The 27,245-nt window shown below is 36.9% G+C and overlaps 1 protein-coding gene across 3 annotated transcripts in view; it reads right to left on the reverse strand.

Annotated features, from left to right (window-relative positions):
* The window catches only part of GRIK2 (glutamate ionotropic receptor kainate type subunit 2), a 670,079-nt gene that overhangs the window by 374,617 nt on the left and 268,217 nt on the right, over window positions 1-27,245 (reverse strand). For all 3 annotated transcript variants that reach the window (XM_047102336.1, XM_047102337.1, XM_047102338.1), the window contains exon 4: window positions 5,523-5,704. In XM_047102336.1, the coding sequence (XP_046958292.1) occupies window positions 5,523-5,704 (182 nt within the window). The remainder of the gene's footprint in view (window positions 1-5,522; window positions 5,705-27,245) is intronic.

A 27,245-nucleotide genomic window follows, 5' to 3' on the forward strand; every position in this document is an offset into this window, starting at 1 on the left:
TGAAAAATGATGCATTTTTGAGTTGAATAAAGAGCTCTTAGAAACAAGTATCCTCAGGTGCATGTAATACTTTCCATAAAATACTAACGGCACAAATTCATTTGCTGAGTAGCTGTCTCAGTTACACCCTGGGTATTCTATGCTTATAGATAGGTGTTAACTAGTTAGTTAAAATGAAATTTGTATATTAGAAGTAAGCTATTCAGTTAAGAAAGAATAGATTTTGTGAAAAATTTGGAACATACAAAATACACTTTTTTAAAAGGGAGAAACATTTGTTAATGAAAGGCTGCATCAAAAACTGAGCAAAGGAAAGGACTTTAGATATGTGATATTGTGATTTATAATAAGAATACATATTTGGTCATCATTTGTGAACTCCCCCCTGCTCAACCACACACACATAATGGAACTAGGTGTACAATACTTAGGAACCAAATTATCAAATAATATTTCCTGAATGAATAAAGACTGTATGAACCAATAATGCTCTGATGAAGTGTGAATCTTAATCAAAGTAAGAGAAAATGTATCTTACTAAAGGTTTATAAGATTATCTTCGTAGAAGGTATTCACTATTCCTGATGGATATGCACAAAAGATTTCTCAACTCCAGAACTATATAATGACAGCTCAACATTATCCTTGTCTATAGTTTTTACTTATCAACTCAACAGGTACAGAAAAATGGATAAAGATAATTGAAAGAAACAGTGCTTCAGATGTACAACTATAAATAGCATATAATGCCCAAAATGTGTTAGGCACTCTTCTAAGGACATTGCACATTTTAATCAATTTAAGTCTTGTAGAGGCTGAAAGCAAGCAGACTCAAGATGGGCCACTTTGGCGTGAAGATTATTTTGAGCTGAAGGCAAATGAAACCCTGCAGACAAAAGAGAAACTTTTGCCCCTTCTTTAAAATTTTTTTTTTCAAAGTTTATTTATTTTTGGGACAAAGAGAGACAGAGCATGAACGGGGGAGGGGCAGAGAGAGAGGGAGACACAGAAACGGAAACAGGCTCCAGGCTCTGAGCCGTCAGCCCAGAGCCCGACGCGGGGCTCGAACTCACGGACCGCGAGATCGTGACCTGGCTGAAGTCGGACGCTTAACCGACTGCGCCACCCAGGCGCCCCTGCCCCTTCTTTAACAACATAGAAAATCTAAATTGGGACTCTTTCCTAGAATAAGGGTTATTATCAGAGATAAATATTATATGAGTGATAGACAAACATCTAATTATCAAACATCTGTTCTTCTTACTGCCCTGTGAATTGCATCCTTTTCCTCAAAAGTCCCCCTTCTCCTTAGTTCAGCATAATCTATATATCTCATTTTGTCCAACTTATTTTGGAATTTCCACATCTGTGTGGATTCCCTGTATTAAATTTGCTTCTCTCCTGTTAATCTCTCTCATGTCAATTTGATTCTTAGTCCAGCTAGAAGGACCCCTGAAGGGGGAGAAATTCTTGCTTCCTGATAGCCTCATTAAAAACCTTATGAGGTAGGTCCTATTATTATACTTATTTTATAAGTGAGGAAAGTACAAAATAATAACAATGAATAAATTGGCCAAAAAAACTAAGATAGTGAGTAAACATGAACTCTAGGTCTCTAATTCTTGGATTTTGAATACAAGGCATTCTATAAAATGGTATATTTTATGTTCCCAAAGAATGTAGATCCATTGTAGGATCTATGTAATCTAAACTGTTTGCCTGTTTTCACCTTGATATTTTGAAAACCTCATCTCAAGCCAGTATTGAAAATTGTGTTTTGTAGGTAGGGATGGAAGGGATTAAGGAGATGATGGCGGGGAGAGTGGTTTGCTTCTGACATGGGTATTCTGAACCAGCCACAGCTTCCTTCATCACTGTGAGAAGAAATCTGTAGGGGATGACTGAGGACTGTTTATGCCTTTCATTGACCTTCCTTCAGCCTTTGATTCTGAAAATAAGAATCAATTATGGACTATGATGTGTGATCTAAATAGAGAAGGTTAGTTATTTTTGATTGAGTACCTACACTGTAACATTAACCAAAAAAAAAAAAAAAAAAAAAAAAAAGGACAACAGGGTATCTCTCTTGAAAGATAAGTTAATAATTTCCAGTGGAATTAAAAAAAGAACTTTATGAGGCCACTTTTAGACAACAGGCTTGAGGAATGGAAACTTGATCGAGGCAAAGGGGCTCACAGCGACCACCCGGCTGATACAGATAGGCTTTTCAGGCAATCCGCCTCAGAATATCCACAGTCTCTAACTAACCAACAGGCTACTTACAACTAGGCACAGGTTCCAAAAAGGAAAATTCCAGGTAGCCATACCTCCTCACCTTCCCTCTTTACAGACAGCCCCCACCTATTTCCTCTTGCCAGACAGCCTCTCCTTTGCTGTCCTGCCTCCCACTTCCTCGTGGTATATTGAATAAACTTCTATCTCTTTTGTTCTGCTTCAGGTGAATTCTTTTCACTGCCTGCACCACTGGCTTCCACCCATGGCCCCACATTTGGAGCCCCCATTCAATCGGGAGAGATACCACATTTAGACACCACAAACTTGTTCTGGATGTTTTTTAAATTATAACACTTACATCTTGCCAATGTGTTTTCTCTTTTTTCATTATTTTTTCAATGTTTATTTATTTTTGAGAGAGAGAAAGAGGAAGAGAGAACAAGCCGGGAGGGACAGGGAGAGGTGGAGTGGGGGGAAACAGAAGATCTGAAGTGGGCTCTGCACTGACAGCGGAGAGAGAGATGTAGGGTTTGAACTCATGAACTGTGAGATCATGACCCGAGCTGAAGTCAGATGCTCAACCAACTGAGCCACCCAGGCGCCCTTGCCACTATTTTTGAATGAACTGGATGGACCGTTCAAACCACATTAATAAGAATAAAATTAATATATCTTTATGTATAAATAAATGAGAGTGGCCACAATAGAAAAATTGGTTGTACTGTATTATCCTTCCTGGAAACAAATGCCACAGATTTTCCAAAATCAAAATATTATTAGAAATCTCCAACATTTAACTAGAATAGTGTTAACAATGCCATTTGACAAATTAACACTTCTAGGCATATAATATGCAATCGGTTTATCCTTCAGGTTGTATCCAGAAGTTACATCACTCAAAGTTAACAATTGAAGAGGTGGGCTTTAGACATATTTCTTAAAATTTAATTTAATTTTACTTCTTGATGCCATGGAAGTTTATTTGCATCTGCTTTCACATTTTTCCAGCCTAAAAATTTTCACAGTCTCTAATCTAGACTTTCAAGGTCTTGATTAATACTTTTTCTCTATAATAGAATGACCTTGTGAGGCTTAAATGCAGATCATCTTCCGCCCTGCCATAGGGGATTCTCTTTGACAAATTTGGGTGGAGGTGGAATCTTTTGTTATTAAGGCATGTATGCCAATTACTGCACTCAAATAGCCAGCTTCAAGCTTCAGTCCCTTTTAAAGCATTCAGGGAAGAAAACTTCAAGTTCACTTTTGCCCAATATTTAAGAAAGGCTCACTTAGTTAAAATAAATAAAACAATGAAACAAATAGGGCTAACTTGATAAACCTATCCATATTTCTGGATACTCCTATTAGTGGTTCTTAGATTAAGCCACACAAGGACAGCCCATCTATGCCTGCTCTCCAACTCCTATACCATTTCTTCAGACTTCTGTCTTTAACCAATGTTGAGAAATCTCCAAAAAATTTTATAAATCATGAAATAGAGTCCTATTAAATGTGTTGCTTCATTTATAAGGAAGCTATTTGCTTTCTTCTTGAATTCATTTCTAGAATAACTGATATCCAAATGTGGAACAAATGCTCTCTAGGACAAGGTAAGATAAAAAACAAACATCATACATGTGGTCTGTTAGTGTTACAGATTCTGAACATACACATTCTGTGTAATAATGTTACTCTGATTTCATTTTAAGTCTCATATAATCATTTTACCTGTGCTGTGACTTTTCTACTAGTCTTGCAAAGATTCTACTAATCTTGCTAAAATTATGTAACCTTTTCTGCTATATATATTTTAAATATTATCTTAATTCTGTTTTTATTTTACAAACAGAGCAGGTTACATATAAGAAACCAATTATAATGGATATATCAAATAGAAGGCAGAATGGCAATTCTATTATTAAAGTTGATAGCAAAATAAGTCAGTTAGTTACTCTAGAGACAAGACAACTGATCATTTATGTACTGCTGGAAGCCTAGAGAAAGCCGACCAAAGCGCTGTCACTGACAAATCGTAAAATACTACTCACTCTGGGCATAAAGGAAAGGTCTCCTTTCCAAGCCTGTATATTCTAAATGTGGTCAAGAATTGTCTTTGGTATTACATGAAAAACAAATTCCTACTCTGCATTTCACTGATTATTCACTACCAAAAACAAAACAAAACAAAAAACAACAACAAGCAAAGACACACCCAAATCTCATATGCTTTACTACCCAAATATAACACTAGAGCAATTTTCCAAATCCAATTAAATATTTTATTGCAGTGAAACCAACATTCATATTGGAAGATTGGACAACCATCTGCTTAATAAACTAACCATGTTATAACAGGCATTTACAATTGATAGTTATATTTTATGGGATATAATTTGACATCTGAATCTGCATAACTCTCCAATAGTGATATTTTATCTTATACATGAGAGGTTTCAGGACAGTTGACTAATCCCAAGCCACTGTGATATCAGCCAGGGTCTTTACAAGAGCTTAAAAAACAAAGTACAAAGACTTGAATCCAAATCTAGACTTTACTACATAGTAAATATATGGGCTCATACCAGCCATTTAATGCCCAACATCAGTCTCTTTTCTTGTCTGTAATATAGGGGAGAATAATAATTGCTGTTTTCCAGTATACTGTTAGGTTGGAATAGTACAAAAGTAACACTAAAAGGTTTTACTGCTATAAATTATTTCGTTTGATTGATTTTAGTATTAACTTTTGAGTTAGCAATGCTTTATTCTGGAATGAATACTTAACATCACTAGGTGAGATATTAATCCCTCTGTTAGTTCCTTGCTGGTGGGCGCTGAGAAAGTTATTCAATCTTTCCAAGACTCAGTTTCTTCATCTGTGAGGTGGAGATAGTCTCTACTTCATGTGGTCATTGTGCTGATTAAATAAGTGATGTGCAAGGGATCTCCTAGAAGATGCCAGCTAAATAGCAAATCTTTTTTTCTCTTTTTTCAACTGGTTGATTTTAACGGTTGAGCTGCTCAATCATTGACTGTCAGTTTATTCCTTCCTTTCAGTACAAACAAATATCTATCATAATAACCAGCATTCACATTAACAAACAGCATTGTAGCCATTTGAAAAAACCTCAGAACTTCAAACAATTTTTCTATCAGAAAATTACATCAAGGTGACTTCTATGGCTCATTTTAACTATGTGACAATAACACTTTGCTTAAAAAAAAAGGCCATGCTTTAAATGCAAATTCAATAAAGAAACCAAGAATTTAAGTAAATTAAAGATTACCTGTTTCAAAATGCCTGCTGCCATTTCATGGCTACAGTCAAAGATTACATGGAACTCTTTGCCTCTTTTCATTTCCTTTAGTAAGGGTTTTGCATCCTTTGTATCGGCAGGTAGTTGACGGATTTTAAGCCGAAGATTGTACCGTGATGGAGCTTTGATGAGCTCCTGCAAACGAATGAGACCTTTAATGAAAAAGGGGAGGAAAAGAAGATTAGAGAAAAAACAGAGTAGGTCATAAAATCACAGAACATACTCACTACAATGCCTGATTTCCTTGACCATGTATGTGCATTCATGGTGGGACCACTGAAATTCCTACTTCCTAACTCCAGATCCCATTCGTTTTGTTAGAATGATCATTTTTCAAATTCTTTAAGGTATTTTTCAAATTATGAAAGATATACATAAGTTGATGAAAATAATTTATATAAATAAAAGGATATAGAACAAAACAGTCTGTCTCCCTTTGTACCCCAATTCTGCTCCTACAAGGTTGTCACAGTTAACAGCTTACAAATATTATTCCTCCACACATTTTCTCTGCATTTCCACAGATACACATAGAGTTTTATTTTGTTTTGTTTTGCATTTTACATTAATAGTAGTTTGTGACTATGTCTTAAAGGTTGTTCTAAGTTGGTGACTATTGTTCCAGTTTGTCCACTTAACACTGTATTTTATAGTGGACATAATTTGTTATTATTCTCCAATGTTAGAAACTAGAGTTACTTTTTTGTTTTTGTTTACAACTAATTGTCTAGTAATTTGGTATATATGTAAAAGTAAAGTAACTTTCTTTAATAAAATAGATTCTAAGTAGTAGCCTCGACCATTATTAAATTACTTAAAGAAATAAAACATTTTTTGTATTGTTTGTTAGATAGAACATTAACTCCAGAAATAAATATAACCACACACGGTATTAGTAAAGCAAATATTTTCCTAGAGAAATAGCTCCTGATTATGTTTCAGAGTATATCAAATTAATAGACACATGTTCAGTAGGTCATAGAACTGGTAGGCATTTTTAAATAATAGAGACATACCATCAAATTTATTTTTTCATACAAACTTCAAGCAATGAAACCTCTTCAAGAACTCATATAAAAGACTCAACATATTAAAAAGTGTGATAAGAAAAAAAGGATCATCTACTTCTATTCTATCTTGGAATGATATGAAGCAATTTCCTCGTCTCCTCCTACTACTCTTCTTTCTTATTTACCTTTTTTTTCCCGTTTCATCTCTATATTTTTCTCCATTTCTATCTCCCTGAAGTACTACCTTCATAAATATTAGTATTGCAAACAATATATGTGAGTATGTGTGTGTGTGTGATTTTACCCTATTTAGAAATTAGAATAACAGGAATAAAAATATATCTTATTGTGAGTAAAAACAATCTGTGTATTAAAATAACACATGATACAGGGAGTAAAATCTAATTCTAGGAATCTTTTTCATTCAATTTTTAAATGAATAGGTCTTATACATGTAATGCTATACACATTTTAATATGTTGTAACATAGTTAATAAAATTAACATAACTAGTTTTCAGTTTTCACTCATTCTCGAGTGAGACATACAATGTAAAAATATGTAAATTTACAAATATACCTAGTATCTCTTGCTTTTAAAATATTGTGCCATAAAATTTACTTCATTGTAAGTTATGAGAATTCTGCCATATAAAATTCTACAAATAATTGTTGCATAAATTACACAACATACTACAATTACCTTATTTTGTTTTATAAATTTAGATGTACTAGCTATATTAAAATAAGTATTACATAGCTATTTATATTCAATGTACTCATTAAACATAATACAATTCAGTCCAGAGAATTAATGTACATATAATGAGTAAAGATGTAAACTTGGGTTAAACAAAGGTAAAAACAAATATTTGAATTTCTAACACCTGCTTAATTGTAGTAGTGTAACATTGGGCTTACAAAATCCTCCAGAACATGTATAAAAGGCTATATGTTTGTTTGCACACAGGAGTGCTCTGCAACTAAATTAGAACAAATTGCTAACAAATTGTTAAAGGGTAGTAGCATTAACTACTTTTATAAATAAACCAAAGTATAATTGTAGTAAGGCAATGGCTCCCATACTTTGGAAGGTATGACAGTAATCTATGAAGCTGGTTATAATATAAAAGCTGAATCAGAACCTTTAGAGGATAGGACTCAGGCATGTACATTTTTAACAATCCTCCCAGGTGATTTTCCTGGTCATAAAAAAGTAAGACCAATTTCCAAACATAAGTCTTATTTCAGTGTCATATGTGAGTCACTCTTTGAAACACTTTGGCATAATGATATGATAGGATAATAACTATATTATATTAGCTAGCATCATAAAACAATAAAATAGTTCAAAGAATGAATTCCAACTTCATTAGGAAAAGTGAATCAGAAATCTGTATATACAACTGACTGTAGGAATGAGAGAAAGAAAAGAAGACATCATTCATTTACTCTTGCATCAAACAATTTTGTTAAATTTATTCAATTCTTACTATAGGTCAAGCATTGTTTTAGATATTGGCAGTACAATAAAAAATAAAATAGACAAATCTCCTACCCATACCATGTTGAAAATGTATGAGGGGTGGGGGACAGGTAAAGGTCATTAAGCAGGCAATTATAAATAAAAAGTGGCAAATAATACTTTGATGGGGAAAGTGCAATTATTGAAGAAGAATATATAGCAGAATCCTCTAACTCGGGATGAGAGTGCTTACAGAAATTACTCCAAGAGGGTGACATCTAAGTTACTACCTGACTAAAAAGAGTAAGAGTGGAAGGAATAGATAGAAGAAAAAACAGAACAAAACAGTTTTTATACTGGCAGGGGAGTGAGAGAGCATGAGCAAAGAATCTTAAGAAGCAAGGAAGAAGTGATGAAAGTTTAATTTAAGGGGGCATGAGGCTGCCTAAGAAGCCCATGTAAATTACTTTAGAGTTGAGGTCTTAAAGGTGGTGGAAAGTGCCCACTTGGAATCCGCATTTCAAAAGAACCACTCAAATTTTCAGTATGGATGACAGATCAAAAGAGCTAAAACTGGAGGAAGAAAGAGTTGGAAGACAGTTGGAATAATGCAGGCTAGAAAATGCAAAGATGTGTGTACAGGGCAAGATGGAGAAAGAAGTGGATGGACCAGAAAGAGATTTTTAAAAAAATACTGAGAGTACTTGGTGAGGGAGAGCACGGAGTCAGGGAAGTTTCCCAGATTTCTGGCTTGGACAACTAGGGGGAGAGAGTGCTTCCACTGAGCATGAGATCATGGGAGGATCAGGTCAACTGAGGGTTCAAAAGAAGGGGAGTGATCATCCATGTCAAGGGTTGCTAGTAACAAAGAAATAATAGTAAACACTTTAAGAAAGTGTTTATTAAATTTAACTAGAAGATAACTGATGACCCAGGCAAGGACAGTTCTACTAGGGAGGTGGGGGCAGATTATTTTGCCATTAGTAGAAGCAGGAGAGAGGTAAAAATAGACTCCCTCAAAATCATCTCCATGTATTTCCATAGTGTAGCTTAGTGCCCATCCTAATCACATATAATATCCTTGTAGGAAAGTATCAGTCCCTTCCTAATCCATCATCAGACTTGAGTTCAGTAACAGATTGATGGGACACTTTGGTTTCTACGTCTATTAAATGAGTTTTATCTAGATCAGCAGTTTTCAAAGTACACGCATGTCTATACTCTTTTGGGGGTGTTCCCTAAGGTCCAACTATTTTAATAATAATACATAATAATACTAAAGCTTTTTTCTTTCATTCTCTCCCACATTGACAATGGAGTCTTCCAGTAGAGGTTACGAGACACAGATGATGTCACAGCAGATTGAATAAGGAATCAGATATGAAAATCCCAGCTTCCTTCCACTAAGTCAAATATTAAAGAAACTTACAGGGGCGCCTGGGTGGCGCAGTCGGTTAAGCGTCCGACTTCAGCCAGGTCACGATCTCGCGGTCCGTGAGTTCGAGCCCCGCGTCAGGCTCTGGGCTGATGGCTCACAGCCTGGAGCCTGTTTCCCATTCTGTGTCTCCCTCTCTCTCTGCCCCTCCCCCGTTCATGCTCTGTCTCTCTCTGTCCCAAAAATAAATAAACGTTGAAAAAAAAATTAAAAAAAAAAAAAAAGAAACCTACAAAAATCTTACAAATGTTTTTAGAGATCTTTAATTATTCTTAAGAATGTAAGATGATTGGGGCGCCTGGGTGGCTCAGTCGGTTAAGCGTCCGACTTCGGCTCAGGAGCCTGCTTCAGATTCTGTATTTCCTTCTCTCTCTGCCCCTCCCCTGCTCATGCTCTGTCTCTCTCTGTCTCAAAAATAAATAAAACATTTAAAAAAAAAAAAAAGAATGTAAGATGATATAAAAACCAAAAAGTCGAAGAATTACTAATTGGATTATTTCTAAATTTTTCCTAGCTCGGATTTTCTATTATTCTCATAAAATATATAAATGCAGAATGATCCAATAACACCTTTTGCTGAATAAGGAAAAAAAAGCTATCCTTGGCTTTACTTATCTTACAAGATTTTATGCAAGTCAAATATAAATTTGGGGGATTTAGTCTATCATAGTAGAAACAGCCTCTCAGTGCTGGTTGGAATCTTCGTTCAAAAATACACAATCTGGCGGCACCTGGGTGGCTCAGTCGGTTAAGTATCCGACTTTGGCTCAGGTCATGATCTCACGGTTGGTGAGTTCGAGCCCTGCATCAGGCTTGGTGCTGACAGCTCAGAGCCTGGAGCCTGCTTTGGATTCTTTGTCTCCTTCTCTCTCTACCCCTCCCCTGCTCACATTCTGTCTCTCTCTCTCTCTCAAAAATAAACATTAAAAAAATTTAAATATATATATATATATATATATATATATATGATCTGTATGACTTTGTGCAAGACATCATATCTCTTTCTGCTTTGCTTTCCTCTTCTCCATAGCAGGGTAAAATCATATATGTACTAATTACAAAACACCAAAAAAGGAACTGTCACATATTAGACTCTCGAAAAGTAGCAGTTGTCAATGTTGTTATTTTGGCAAAGATTAGGAAGACTGTAGTAATTTTTTTTTTTAAAGTGCTGGTATTTAAATCTGTTCTTGGAAGTTATTTTGGCACTGATTTTGACTGAAAACCTAACAACATCAAATTTTAATAAAAATTTTAAGAGATTAACTCATTACCCAAGAAAAAGAAGCTACATAGCTGGCTACAGATTTATCCAACAGCTTTGAATTGAAAAATCTCAAGTGACTAAAAAAATAGAAATTTTCTGAAGGATAAAAATCCACAAATAGTATTTGCAGAGTTCACCCTAAATACAAATCCTGGCAAGTATTTTCAAGTCTCTTAAGAGCTCATGTGGATGGTCCTTTGAGCCATCAGGTGCAATAAATGTTTACTTATTCTCTTCACACATATATATCCCTGCTGGCATTAATGTAACAGATTTCAGTTTGCTAGCTTCCCTAAGGAATAATATTGAAGAGCTAAAATAAAAATAAATAAAAAAATAAATAAAAACAACTGCTGCTAGTAGGAACTACCATCTCCTACTTAAGAATTAGAGCGAAGTGTTCCTTTTATTCATTCATTCAGCATATATTTTACTGCACATCTACTATGTGTAAAACATTGTTTCACGGGCAAATATAATGATTGCGATAACTGTATTTTTTTCAGTCTTGAACTGCATGAGATACATTTTTTTAACACAGAAGTTATGTCTGTAAAGCTTTTCACATTCAGTTTTTTGGAATAAAAGTAGTTCAGGATTCCAATCAGAGGACAGAAATCTAGAGTTGTTTGAATACTGAAAGTAGAAACATGATTTTTAAATTTGGCTTTTCACCATCCCCAGCACCAGGTGCTTAGACTTCTTTCCTGCCTGCTAAGTCTTCATGGCTCTATCCTGTGACATTGTTTTTCCATTCTAGATCCTATGACTTCCCTTTATCTGGTAATTACATACAGATCTCTGGATTTTGTTATTTAGGACAAGTTGGAAGAGTAAGAGAGAGTTGACAAAAAGGAAGATGGATTCAAAATATCCAAAGAATGGATGTTTATCCACTTTATTTAATGAGTTGTTTAATGGCATCCCTGCAATTTAATGTACCTGGATGAGGTTTTTATCCAAAGGGAAATGGGTTTAAACAGCAGGAATGCCTACTTACAATACTGGGTATGCATTTTCCTCTGTGGATCTCTATTGATCTTCCTACTTCCCCCAATATTCCCCTGCAAATTATCATGTTCTAAAAACATTCCAATTTCAGGAAAGATTACCTTAATCAAATTCATCATATATTAAATACGTATGCTGTGTAAAATAAAACAGGAAAAAAAGTAAGCTTCTTAATATAATTGGGATGGTTTACATGTGGTAATTTCCTATGATTCTTTGGTCAAAATGGAGAAATAAAAAAGAACCCATCTCTGAGATGAAATAAAAGGATGAAATTTGTTTTGTTGGAAATGTGGTTAATACAAATAATTCTCAAACAACAATTTTCAGAAATGGAGCATACTTTAACAAATTTGGCATGCAGTGAAGTTATTTAATGAAAGAGTAGAATTATAACTCCTTTAAACAATCTTTTAATTAAAATGCCCTCTCTTTCCCTAATGTAATTAGTTGATGTAATGATAATAAAAGAGAAACAATCTGCACAGATGGGTTCCTGAAAATCTTCTAACAAAAAAGAGCACCACATTGCAATTATCCCTTTATTTTGGTAGATGAGTTACACTCTATTCTCTTTAATTTCTTCACTGAGTACATTTTTTTAACCTTTTTCTACTTTCAGATATTTTACAGTCGCTGAAATCAAGGTTTATCTTAAGCTAACAGGGGACAGAGGTCTGAGCTGCTCTTTTCAGAAGGTGCCATCAATTCGGCTTTTAAGGAGAAGCCAGAAGGAGCCATTTATGCACACTCCAGCTGGCACTTTCTTAAAGAGATCAATCACACTGCCTCTCTGCAGGCCCAGCCTCCCCCAGCCCCAGGAAAGGAGTCCCAAGTTTCCTCCTATACCCAGGTATCCACTTCAGCAGCCACACAAACTAGAGTTTTGCCACCTGGCTCACTCATCAGGACTATTTATCATTTCAGTTAATGTGGTCTTTGTGCAGGCCAGACCTCTCCCCTACCCTTCAAATGCATTGTGTAATAAACTATACAAGAATGACTCATCCACATTCAATGCTTCATCATCACCCCCTCCCCTTTTTTCAGTTGAGAAAAGAGAATTCATTGAGAGGCCAAACATTTCAGGGAGTTATTTTTATTAGAATGTTGTATTTCTGCTACAGAGTGTTTTAAAGAAAACTAAATAAAATATCTATACCAGTTATGGAGTTTCCAATCTATGGTAATGCTTTAAATACACACAAGGGAGCTGATCATAATAAGAAAATCAAAAGTGGCTTAGAGAAGAGAAGTAGATTGCCACTGAAAATAATTCTGTCTCCAAATTTTTGCCTGCCTTCCTCTCCGTGGAGATGAGGTAGATTTGTTCATCAGTACAGGGAAAATAGAAAATAAAGAAAATTGGGGTCTAGAAAAAAAAAGGGAGAAGAGACAGGGAAGATGAAAAGAAACTTCCAAAGTGGTTTTCATCTTCTTAGAAGAGGGGGAGAAAGCTAGGGAGAGTAAAATTAGAGGGCTGGTCTCCTGGGAGGAAAATCTTCAAATCATAATAATAACCTTACAGAGAGGGAATGCCTTCTCTCTTTTTGAAATTTGCTGTATCTTTAAAGTATGCTAGAGTCTAATATATTCAAAACTCAAAACATATAAAAACATTTAGCTTAATATATTGGAAACCAAGTAGCAAATGAGTTTCAATTTACATGTCAAGGTCAATTGTCCCTGGCTAGCTGTAGCACTGTGTGAAAAATGTTTTTGAGACCAGTTCTGGGTTCAGAGGCATATTTCAGTTAAGGGATTTGAACCTGAGTGATGGGGTAGGCATAGTGGCCTACCAATAGTTATCCCTTTATTAAGGTCTCCCCATTATTTATTAGTGTCATCAAATCCTATCCATGATATTGTTTTATTGATGGCAAAGCCTTTTTACGCTTCAGAATGGAATATAATACAGTGCAGACGATACATTTCAGGCACCATGCTCTCTATATGAATGCAGGACCCAAAGTTCAACCCTGAACCAGGATGCATTCAAATAAGTAGAATCCAAACAGGAACGCAGACACTTACAGTCTCCTGAAAACATTTAAAAAGCATATACATTTATTGTCTAAAGCAACTTATTAAAATTCTATATTGTTTCTTTTTCTCAAACCCCCCCCCAAATTCTGAAAACTTGCTTTGACACATAACACACATGTATGTGTGCACACACAACCAGGCTCATGTGTACACACACACACACACACACACACACACACACACTCACATACATGCACCTCTTCTGTTTCTATTTCCCTGGGAAATCTTATTTATCTCTGCGCTGACTTCTCCCCACAGGATAATCTGGCCATGATGTTTCTATTCTGCTCTGTTTCCATTTGGAAAGTCCATACCACACATGCTCACAATACTGATCTAGCAAAGCAAAAGCCTCCTCGAAAGACCTAAATGGGGAAGTAATAAACTGACAGAACCTGAAGAATCTTTAGCAGGTAAATCATGGAGAAAGGCTGAGACCTTTCAAACACATATGCAACCTTTTCATAAGCCATCCTTTTATGCTGTATCGTGATGCCAAATTCCTGAACCATATTGTGGCATGGCAGTCTGCATCGATCCCACCTCATTAACTTGCTACCGAATCACTACAGATGATATTTCAGTTTTCCAAATTTTAGTTTTTTCATCTATAAAAATGTGACCATAATAATTAATACCATCCAGAAAAAAATCAAATGAGCTAATGCATATGAATCAGTATTGTGCCTGGTACATATTAAACCTTCTCACTGGTTTCTGGTAATTAATTTCTCTCCTAGAACTCCAAAATCACTGTGTGTGTGTTAGTGTGTGAACAGGCCCTGTTTTTGTTTTTTTTTCCCCAGACTCTGCCTGCAATCTTATGAGTGGTCTCTATCAAAATCTCTTCACTTCAAGCATCTAAGTAAATCCTGCTTCCTGCTAGGAACCTAATTAATACTCCATCTATATGCCGATAACTCCCAAACTTATATCTCTTGCCAGACCTCTTCCTTGAACTCCAGAGTCCTAAATTCACTTTCCTATTTGACAGTTGGGTAGTAAAAAATTAACCTTGCCAAAGAGAGGTCTGGCCTTTGTTATTGGCTCTCTAAGCCCTTGGACTGTCCTGCCTGATAAGAGTGTCTTTGGATAGTCTAACAATGTGATTTATGTTAGGGGCTTTGGGTTTTGAGGTGTCAGCTCAGCCTCTGGATGGGGCTAGAGACTACAGATCAGCCAAGTGTGTGTTCAGCCATGTCTACATGACCGATCTCCAGTAAAAACTCTGGACATCCAATGCTCACATGAGCTTTCCTAGTTGGCAATACTCCATGCATATGCTCACTCACTGTTGCCTGAAAAAGTTAGCACTGTCCACAAGTCGAGTTGTTGGAGGAAGACAACTCCAATCTCTGACGGTGGACCCTCTCCTGGACTCTGTCCCATGTGCTTCTCCTCTCAGCTGGCCTAAATCTGTATCCTTCTGATGCTATAAATTGTAACAAAGAGAATAACCACTTTCAGTCATTCTCTGAGCTGTTTTAGTGAATTAACAAACGATGGTGATATTGGGGACATTTGAAATTGCAATCGGTGTCAGAAGGGAAGGTGATCTTGGAGTCTCCTGAATAATGCAGCGTCTTTACTTTGTTATATAGTAAATAATATATAACATTCCAAAATTGGTTCTTCATGTCCTCAGCATCCAAAACTCCTCTTCCCTCAGTTTTCCCCACATAGTATAATGGCAACTCTTATCATTCCATTTACCCAGGCCCAAAACCTTGGTATTATCTTTGATCAGCTCTTGCTAGCATATCTTATACCCAAACTATTAGAAAATCCTTTCTACCAACTCTTATTGCTTCTAATACACTGAATTGAGCTATTATTATCTTGCAGATGGATTATTCTAAAAGCCTCCTGACTAGCATTGACCTTACACATTTTATGTCTGCATATATCTAGCAGCAATCCATAACCTATTAGGCTTATTTCATAAGTCTGGCGAGTACAGTGATCTGGAACTTTTAAGGTGGAACACAGGACAGTTTTAGTACAGGCCTGGATACTATGAGAGCAGTTAGGTGGAACTATGCTGAGTGGCCACTGAAAGATGGAGTCCTTAGGCTCAACTCAATTCCAAAGAATTCCAAAGCATCAGGCAGATTACAACAGTGGCTTATGATTCTCTAGGACAAGTAGAGGGAGACTGCTCTACCATGTGCTTGAGGCTGGGTCCAAGCTGCAAGACTAGCTCTACACCACCTCACAGGGTTCCCACCCGATAACAGCCTGCTTCAGAAAATGCACTGACCTGAGGTGTTACATGGAGGATATCTATGATCCCTGGAAGGCAGAGGCTGCCAGGCTGATTATTTCCCAAGTCAATACCAAAATATGTTGTCCCTGTTTCTTCTCTCATTGCTATGAGAAAAAGTAATTATGTCATTATTAGAAAGCAAAGAGTGCTTTTGACCATGCCAAGGGTAAAAGTCTTTGGCTGCTATAGCCTTGAGGTCTAAGTTCAATATGTGCTAAGGTCCATTTTCTATTTAGAATGCTTCCATTTATGAGGAGCCAAAAGAATTATCGGTGTATTTGTATTAGCTTACTGTTATGACAACTTACTTGCATCTGATTCACGAGAGGATAAGCACGTTAGTGACTGATTTCCAGCCATGGCAACTTAAGTGCTGTGCTTACTGTAGGGGCACCACAGTCATGGTTAAGTGGCTTTGTCCTAGGCTGACTCAGCCCTAGGTCCATCCTATCATCTAATTTCTCTTTGTCCTATTCATACAGATGCTGAATGTTGGCCTATGCCTGGTATAATGAGATAGGGCAAATAAAAAGCTGTGCAGTGTAATGAGAAGGCAGTTGTTTTTGTCAGAACTCTCTTGGTAATATGTGCAGACCTAATTCACAATGCTTTGAACAAAAAGGGAACTCAGTGCATCCTGTAACTGAAAATAAACTTGAGGCATGTTTGGAGATAGGAATTCTTTCTCTGTTGCTCTGTTCTCTCTTCCTCTGTGTTGCCTTTGTTACTCTTTAACATTTTCCCATTTGATGGCACAGATAACCAACATGATTTCACACTTATAAAGAGAGATTTTCATCCCAAATTACGTCAAAATCCAAAGAAGGAGTCTGTCTGGCCCAGATTGGGATTATTTTGGTAAGAGCAGAAGAGTTGAAGTTAGATGGATCAGTGGGTTGTGAGAGATGAAAATGAGCTTTGCCTGAACTATAGAGACTAAAATGATTCCCTCAAAGAGATTCTGGACAAACATACAAACCAACACAACCCAGAAATGCATCACAACAATGTTTTAGAAACTCCCTCAAAAGAAAGTACTTTGATTTGTGACCAGAGGTTGGTTATATTTTGATTCAATGGTTATTTACAATTAAAGTCACTTTATTATTTTTCATCAAACTGGGGTCTTCTTAAGAGTCTCAGAGATAGACATTAAGTGCATAGTAATCAGACCAGGAAAACAAGCACAAGTCAGGAACGTCCTAGGCAAACCAGGGGTTCTGTCCAGTCCTCCTCCTTCACAGCATTCTCCATCCTTCTTCAGAGCTACTTCATCACCTGCAGTGTTACTGACCCACCCTCAGTGGAACCTGCCCACCCCATTTGTTCAATTCTGATGGCCACACTGCAGGCTCCTTTGTCTCCAGATTTGTACTGTCAGATGTACACGTCTTTCCGTCACTCTACCCGCCCTCTCAGCTTGTGATAACCCAACTTCCACTCTCCAGACAGGGGCTGATTAGCTAACCTGCTGTTGTTTAATCCCCACTTGTGTCCAGGTCAGTGCAGTTATGAAGCCACAAACGATCCTTCACAGAGCTTATTTTGGCTCTGTCCCAGGATGCTGCTGTTACTGGGTTTATCCTGCCACTTAATACATCAAATATGATTTAAAATCAACACTGATGAAGCAGCTTAAAAAGTTTTACGTGGTGGGCCCATGACTAACAATACTTACCAGAACATGCCAGGTAAAATGTGGCTCTTCAGGAGCTCAGATTTTATTTTATATTTTTGTCCCAGAAAAGAGTACCATTAACTCCCAATGCCTTCAGCAATTATGCTTTGAGCATACATCTTGTCATATGAATGGTTGAAAGATGTTAATATATCAGAAATATGTGGCAGCACGTCACATGTGCTTTGAATTGTGAATGCAGAAGTAAAACATAAACAGTAGATGTTTGCCATCTAGGAGATTATAGGGTAGTAGGGAGATAGGCATGCAAATCAATTTCTCCAATGTGATATATAATAGTGTGAGTATCTCTAAAGTGCAATAGACGTGGAGGGGATAGAATGCCTAACAGGGGGTAACCATTTGGTAGGTGGAAAAAGAGGATGCACTTGTAAAAAAGAGGAAAGTGCATGTACAAAACATAACCCTATGAGGGGTGCCTGGGTGACTCAGTCGCTTAAGCATCCAACGTCAGCTCAGGCCATGATTTCGTGGTCCATGGGTTTGAGCCCCACATTGGGATCTGTGCTGACAGCCCAGAGCCTGGAGCTTGCTTCGGATTGTATGTCCCTCTCTCTCTGCCCCTCCCTCTCTTGCACTCTGTCTCTCCCTCTCTCAAAAATAAATAAACACTAAAAAAATTAAAGCAAACAAATAAAAAAAACATAATCCTATGAGAGTATGGAAGTTAAAAAATCTTGTGAGCTAACTGGTTGGTACTATGGGGAATCAAGTAAAGGCTATGATGTGGTGGAGGTGAGTCTGGACCGGAAGCAGGCAAGAACCTGTTTAAAAAAAAAGAATTTTTCAGTCTTAGTAAGATGAAGGAGGAATCCTTCTCAAGAAATAAGCTTATGCATTGCATGGCCTCTCAGAACTGATATTAAGCAGTAGTCTCTAACTGTCATTCCAATGTGGTACTTCTGAATACAGGGTCCAGTTGGCAACCCTCTGTCTCCATGCAATGTTCTTTGTTTCTGTTGCTCATCAGTATGATGCAATCTTGCCACCTCCATGAGTTAGTCCCTTAATTGTATATCCATGGCCTCTTCAGATTCATTCTAAATTCTTTCATAAAAAAGTAAAGTAAAAACAAGCCATTCATTGTTTTTATTCTTTTGGGACCCAGAAGATTTTTGATAATATTTGATAATATTTAGACCACTTACTATCCACAAAATTTGTTTTACTGATTCATCACAAAACTTCTGAGAGGTATGTTTTTTTCCTCTTTATATAAGAAAAAGAGGCACAGGAATTTGAGATCATTGAAAATGGCTTAAATCTAATAAGTGGCATAACTGGAATTTATTCTTATTGGTACACCCATGTTTTGCTTATGAGCAATTGTTCTTATGAATAGGTAGTAAAATGAGCTCAATTTGGCTGGGATGTCCTATTTCTTTTTTGTCAAACCTGTATATAGATTATGATTTGCCTTAAGAATATTTAGCCACTTACATGATAGGTAGGATAAGTTTCTACAAAAAATTCCTACTCCATCAGAACTCCACATATCAGACTTTCTGGGCAGAACACAGACTCTGCAGTCCATGTGCTCAAACCTAAAAGGCTCTTAACAGTTTTGCTATATGAAAATGCGTTTGGACCTTCCTGGACAATTGAAGGAAACTTGAACTTGAAACTTAGGGAAATAAATGGGCATTAAATAAATACCTTAAAGTCAGAGGCACCCTGAAAACGGCTAACTGTTTATTAGAATTAGAAGTGAGAATCACTGATTTATCATCCTTAGCTATAGTTTTTATAGTATACAAGGGCCAAAGTTAGTAACACTAGGACATTCAATCCCCATACATGTACAATTCCAACTTCTTGATAAAATTTAATAGTACAATAAAAAACACGACATTGTTAAGGAAAGGCTGAGAGCAATACATGCGGGGTGAAGAGCGGAAACTAGAAAGATTTCAGGGAAGAGGCAAATAAAGGAGTGGGTTGGGCAAGGAGAATGGTACAGAAGGCAGAAGTAATGGCAGAGCCATTGCCAGACAGGAGGTACAGAAGCTTGAGTGAATCTATAACCAGACCTCATGCATGAGATACATTGACACCTCAGGTGGGTGGAAGGGAAGCCAAGCGTGAATTGGAAGCAGCATGGCTGAGGTAACGCAGGAGTAGGACAGCACTTCCTCCCAGATTGAAACCTAAATCCAAATCATAAACTTTGTTTTAACATGGGCTGGTGTTGCTCTTGCATGTGACAGAGTTGAGTGAGAAACAGCCATGAGAAGAGTAGCAGCAAATGGTGTACAATCTCACTCTCCAGCCATTCAGGCATTAGAGATACTAGGCCAGCTACCCCACCTGTGGAAAGGCTCTTTGAGTTGGAGACAGAGAAGTAGGTATTAGAGAGTAACAGTAAATTTGAAGGTTAGGACCCTAGTCAAATTAGTTCAGAAGCAATCAGTCTTTAATTGCAGCAGAAGACTGGGGAAAATGTAAAACACAGCAAAACAAACAAACATCAGGATCCCAGTTGTAACTTGGTGTATTTGTGGGTACCAAAAAGTCACTGTTAGATCCAATGACCTTGATTTAAAGCAGAAGATGAACTCTAAACCCCACTTGTATGAGTCAGGACTTATGTGAAGCTACCTGGCTTAATATTCACAAATTTTAATATTAGACATTTTTTTTTCAATTTATGATAACCACTTATCAAGCAGCTGCTACATAAATGACCTTATCCTGTGTGTGGAATACCATGAAAATGAGAATCACTGAGGTGCAGTTCAATGGGGGAGGTGGACAATAAACCATCAGTTGCAATGTGCTGTGATAAGTACTACCATGTGGGAAATGGAGAGGCAGGGATGATTTTCTGGTAGAAAGATATTTTAAATGAAATTTTAAAGAACCATGATTTAAACAGGCAAAGACGGGCGCTTGATCCTTGGAAGACAAGAAAAATATTTTACGCAGAGGGAATTTAATGCACAAAGGTATTGGTAACAGCTTTGTGAGTCTGGAGAAATTCAAATAGTTGTTTAGCTGCTGTTGAACAAAGAGGAAATAGGATGGTGAGAGATGAGGAGGGGAAGGTTAGCAGAGGCTGTGCTCCTAGGTAGGTTAGGATGACAGCTCAGAAGATCAGAACCAGATAGGTAAGTAAGCAAGGAGTCTGGGGTATATATTACCAGGTGAAACTTTGAAGAATGAGGCAGGTGTAATGTTCTGAGTGGGTAATTTGGTGTAAAATAAATGAGAGCTGCCTGGGGCAAGCAATGATGACAAAGGACTAGTAGAGGGAGTCAGTTACATAACCTCAATGTGGTGTCCTTCCATGGGCAGGCTCTGTAAATCTGTTTATAACCTTAAGGCAACTTTCTGCACATTTTGATGTTTTCCAAAAGAAAACCTACAAGTGTAGATTCTACTGAAAAGTTAGTGGCAGAGAGAGGGGAGAAGATTTATATAGAAGACAAACCCATGTCTCTCTTAGTTATGTGACGCAAAGTCTCCTTCCTAAGCATGTTTGGCTTTTCACTGCATACATTGTCTAAGTCTCTCCCTCTTTCCTATGGCAAACATGAATCTACCTTACCTCTCTCATTCTTGAGGACCAGCTGACAGAGAGCCCTGGAGGTCTATCAACCAAATGGGCTTATTAAAGCAATCATAAATTGGGTGTCGCCTTCAAGGAGACAGCTATGCTACCTGCTATGAAAAATCACATTTTCTTCATACTATTAGAATTGGCTACAATTCTCCTTTCAGTCCTGCACTACCAAGTTTTTCGTCTCTACTGGCTTATTGTCTTCAAAATACCAGCATATTGTTATTTAATTTCAAATAAATTTTCTCTTGACACTAATTTCCCCACCAGCTATCACCTCAACCCTCTGCTTTCTTTTGTAAGAAAGTTCCTAGAGTTACCAACATTCACAGTCTCTAATTCCTCACCTTCCATTCTCATTTATGCTCACTCTAATCAAGATTTTGTCCCCACCATGCCACTGAAACTGCATGACATTACCAATGATCTCCAGGTTGCTAAATTCCATGGTCAAGTCTCAGCCTTCATTTTACTTGACATATCAACAAAACAGCCCTCTGCTTCCTTGATAAGATTTCTTCAGTAATTTCCAGGATACCCCATACTTTTGGTTTTCATTTTCTTTTACAGCCATCCCATCTCCCAGTCTTTTAAGTATTCACACTCATTCCTATGGTGATCTCACCCAGTTTCATGGTTTTAATACTACTCTCAAATGAATATTTCAGCCCAGACTCTACTGGATTTCTAGACTCCTACATCCATCTGCTTATTCAATTACATCTCTATTCAAATGTTAGTAGACACACAAAACTTAACATGTCCAAAGCTGTGCATTCAGTTCCATTCCCAATCTTCCCAGAGTCAGTTGCTGGAAATTCCATTATTCAAGTTCCACCTTAGAATATTTTCTTTACAAAAAAAAAAAAAAAAAAGAATATTTTCTTTACCTGTAATGCTCTTCTCCACATGGCTTGCTCTCTCATTTACTTTGACCACCCTATTTAAATTTGTAGTCTTCTTCCCTTCTACTTCACATTTTTCTTATATTGTTTTATTATTTTTTTCTGTTGCACTTTCACCCTCTAATCTCTAATATACTTTATAGTTTACATATTTATAGCACTGCTCACTTCTTCCCTGTCTTCTTTCACTAGAACATAAACTCCATGGAGGCAGGGATTTTGTCATTATTCCTTGGATGCATTTCAAATGATTAGAGTCTATCTGGTACATGATAGATGTTCAAAAATATTTGTTGAATGGATGAATGAATTACATGATCTTTAATCCCAAGATGCCTGCAGGCCATTTGGGGAAATAAATTATATGTTGGAAAGAAAGAATGTTTGCCAGGCAGAATGTGCCAAGTGATAAGTGAGTAGAATAGGCCCAAAGTGCTAAGACATTGTTTTTTCTAAGGATTCAGAAGATTGGGCTCAATTTGAATAATTCATTCTAGGGGAAAATTGATCATAATCTAGAAAAGTGAGGATGGGAGTAAAACATTTTAGATGAGAGCAATTTTGGTCCTCAATGCCATTGCATTTGTGAATTTAAAAGGAAGCTATTTGCTGCCAAAAAAAAAAAAACCACACACACACACACACACACAAAAAGAGTTTGTTCCAACTGGAGGTCTCTTTCTTCTTTGTCTACAAAAGTGCAAAACAATACACCCACTAATGGGTCTTTTGGTTAATGCATATGCAATGGTTGTTACTAGGTGCTGGGGGTGGGTGTACAGAAGGAAAGAAAAAATCGGTCTGTAATCCCCATTTCAAATCAGATTTTTTTTTCAAGTCAGTTAACTGCAAAATAAAGAGGAAAGGGAATTAAATAGTTACTTAGAAACAAAAGAAAAAAATGTAAGTGGGCCAAGGGAAAAGCTTTTAGCAAATGTGAAAAAAATCACGCTGGCACTGATGATGGGCCACTTAGGAGTGATTATTTCTAATGAAGCAAAGAAGGGCAATAGGTGTTGTGAGGTGCAGGCTACAGTCTCCTCAAAGAGACCCTGGGCTTCCTGAATGCCACTTTCTCTTGGGGTCAGGGCTGACTTTCTGTCAATGCACCCCAACCCCTGCATCAGCTGTTCCTAAGCACAGCCAGTTATGAAATGAAACCATTTTGGGTACAGCTCTTCTTTGTCCACTGAGTATTTTCTCAGGGGCAGTTGAGGGCTAACTGAAATGGAAGTGGATAAAATTTATCTTTGCCCTAAGACTCTTCTTTTATCCTTCCTTTCTCATCGGTGACCCCTCTAATGCTTCAGGAACCAAGTGGACTGCACACTTTTCCCTCTCCTAGCCAAAGAGAGGAAAATAGGTTTCTGATCATTTAGACTGACGTCTTTACTAATTGGTTTCTAATGTTTCCTCTCTTGGGATTATTAGTGCTTTAAACCTTTGCTCTTCAGTTGTGATCTAAAAAAATTCTGTCTACTCTGGAAGGTTAAGGAAAATTTAAGCATCTCAATTAATTCTATGAATGGAGTCCAACCTGCTTTCAGTTTGCTTTGGTCAAAGGAAATGGTAATTTGTCTGTCTGGGTCTCCCAAGAAGGCCTGTTATAAGGAATTTGTCAAGAAGCACTGAATCAGTTTTTACCTCAGGGGGCATTCCTGGAAGATTTAGGGATGGCAAGAAGGCTCTTCTGGGTTTTTCTGCTCTCATCTGCAGCCCTAAGGTGTGGTCTCTGCTCAGACTTGGTATTGAGGACCTCCTTGCACCCTCTTCCTCCTAATTTTATATACCCTTCCTTTCTTCCCTTTATCAGCCACCTGGTATCAGCCATCAATGATCCAGGGGTCATACTCTGGACTTTCTCCCTTGACTCCTGGCTGATACCTGGTCTGATTTCTTTGCCCTGCCCTAAATCATGGTGTCCCTGCTGGTACCTTGATCATTTTGTAAACTCATTTGCATGTTTGCTGTAAATCTTAAATGTCTAAGCTCATAACAGGGAGGACGTCCAGAGTGCTTTGGGAAGGAGATACAGTTCTAATAATTTATGAGAATATAGGTAGAAGCTCAAGTCCAGTCCACTAATATAGGGACTGGAGTGATCTCTGAAAGTCAGGGCTGATTATCAGCTAATAAACATTTCTAAGTTGTACCAGCTTTTGGTGGCTGCCCATGAGGAAATTAGTTGTTAAACACAGGTAATATTATTGCAACCTACTGTGTCTCAGAAGCAAAGTGGTAGAATGCGAAATCATGGACTTTAGATTCAGCCAGACATAGGTACTAATGAAATCTGTGACCTTGGCCAAGTTACCCAACTTCTTTACTTCTTCTATGCTCTCCATGATTTCTCTGTGCTTCCTTCAAGGATTAAATAACATGGCAGGAATAAGATGTGTATCACAGTTTCTGGAGCTATTATTATTTTGTTTATTTATTTGTTTGTTTGTTTTTATTCCAGAACCTGTGCTATCTCCTTAGAGGGAAGTAAGAGGAGGGAAGTTGTTAGAAAGGAGCTTCTGGAAAGAGAATAGTTCTGGCAATTATTCAGAATGTGTAGTTCTTTTAGTACCTATAATTTTAAAAGCATAATTACTATTATCTTAAACAGTAAGTACATGGAATCATAGGTTGATAAACAACCTTTATAGCTTTGAACTCAAGCCTTAGTTTATCTGTAAATCTCTGTATTAAGCACATTGAATAGCAATGGTACAGAGTGTCTTGACTTATAACTTACAAACTAAAAAATAGCTTTTAGGCAATTTTCATTATCTATTTTCAAGCGAAATCATGGTAACTCAGTGAAAATATCTCTATACAGGTGTGAGGGAATCAGGTCTGCAATTTGTGGTTTCTGATGATCTAATAGAATACCAGAGTAGATCTGGAAGAATCTGAATGAACAGCTTATGTAATCTTTGGTCTAGTTCAAATATCAAATATATTCTTTATTTTTGTACCTCCAGAATCTGGAACAGTACCAGGCATTTAGAAGGTAACTAAAAAATGTTCATGTGACCAATGAATAGAGATACTGCTAGCCCAATCCTAATTGTACTGAGTCTATGTCTATTAATTTCTAAGTTACAGGGAGACTTCTAAGCTATACATATTTAAAGTTGTAGTCTATTTTTATCATAAATGTATTTAACAACAAACAATGCCTAGGAATATACTAGGAGAAACCAGAAGGTCTTCATTAGGGGTGATGTTGCCTTCAGGGGAAATCCGGCAATATCTGGAGATATTTTTGATAGTCAGAACCAGGGGTGGGGAATACTACTGGCATTTAATGAGTAGAGGCCAGGGATGCTGCTAAACATCCTGCAATATACAGGACAGCTTCCCACAGCAAAGAATTATCTGGTCCCAATGGCATCAGCATCAAGGATGAGAAACTGTGGCCTAAGCAATGGAAATTTGAGACTGGCACTTAGCACACAACTATGATATATAATTCTGACTTCTGCTTCCCATGCTGAATGTTTTATGTACTCATCCATAAGATGTCTGTTCCAGCCATTTAGGTAGATTTTCCATTATCTAACTTTACTCTGCCTGCCCTTTTACAATATGGCAGAAACTATTCATCTTAAGCAAAAAAAGCAAACGACTGAGTGAGTTGTATGAGGGGCATTATGCATCCTTTTTACAGTGACAGTCTGCTGGCTCAGATATAATCTTTATCCTCTGTAAAACTGGGGATGCTATATGCCATGAACTCACCTCTGCTTTTCTCCTATTTTCGTTTGTCTGGCTGCAGTTCTGTAATCTTATAAAACAAAACCCTGGCTTAATGTGTACTTCTATAGCCTATGAGAAAAGTTTGGGTCTTCCAAATGCATATAGTGCACAAGTTACAAAGATCATCATATTAATACTTCTGCTTAATGGTTTCTGCAGACTTTAGCGCTTCTCCACCTGGAGTTAATCGTTTACATCAGAGCATAGTCATGCAGAAATATGCATAGATAAACTTGGACCCTGGACTCCAGTTTGTCTTCAGATACTAAGTCCCTCTTTACCTGTCAAAACATGTAGAAGCCTGTGTATTTTTTTCATCACCCTTTACTTGTGGTTTGTTGGTTTTTCCTTATTTGCATCTGTTGTGAGAAGGTAGAGACTTGTAATGAAGAACATGAGTGCCAGATTCAACATTTGGGGTTCAGATCCTGATTATGACACTTAGTAGTATTTTATCTTGGAACATTTCTTAATGTCTTTACAATTTAGATTCCACATTTGTTTATATGGGAACAATAACAGAGTTGTTGTGAAAATAGAAAAATGAGGAATGCATGCTAAGTACTTAGACTATAACTGTCCTGCAGCAAGTTCTCAATAGCAGTTGTCATGATGATCAATATTTATATTTATCCTCATGCATTATTCATATGTTTCCTGTCTCTCTTCTTTGTGTTATTAGTAATGGGATAATTTCCTCTCCAAAGGTCTCTGTTCTCTCCTTTCCATATATTCCCGGTTGAAGATTGAAAACTTTAAGATAATGGCAGAGATAGAAATGTAGCAGTTTTAATTTCTCTATCTGGCAGGAAATTTGGCATATCCTGTCAACAAAGAATCTCAAAAGTCATCCTCAATTTTCTGTAGTGATATCTAGTGATATTCCATTGTGATATGCAGTGATGTAGGAGTGGAATATTTATAGAAATGTTATAGTTGTAACAGAAAACAATTTAATATGTTATTCTCATTTATTTTATTTTTTGTTTGTAATTTTTTTCTGGTATAATTAAACTAAAGTGTACATATTTAAAGTGTAAAATTTGTTTTTGACATCATGAAATTATCACTACAGTTAAGATAATAAATATTTCCATCACCCACTAAGGTTTCCTTATGCCTCTTTGTAATTATGTTTACTTTTTACTTTATCATAAGGCCAGGAGGTAAGAATTAATTAGATTTAGATCAACACAAGTAAATCTTGCACTTTCTCTACTAGGTATACAGAATTATAATTAAATCACAATGAAAATAACAAAAACTGTTCCTTTGAAATTCAAGT

Source organism: Lynx rufus, unplaced genomic scaffold, assembly GCF_022079265.1.
Source record: "Lynx rufus isolate CCGP_SWC_20201006 ecotype Redwood Valley unplaced genomic scaffold, mLynRuf1.p SCAF_6, whole genome shotgun sequence".
Lineage (NCBI taxonomy): Eukaryota > Metazoa > Chordata > Mammalia > Carnivora > Felidae > Lynx > Lynx rufus.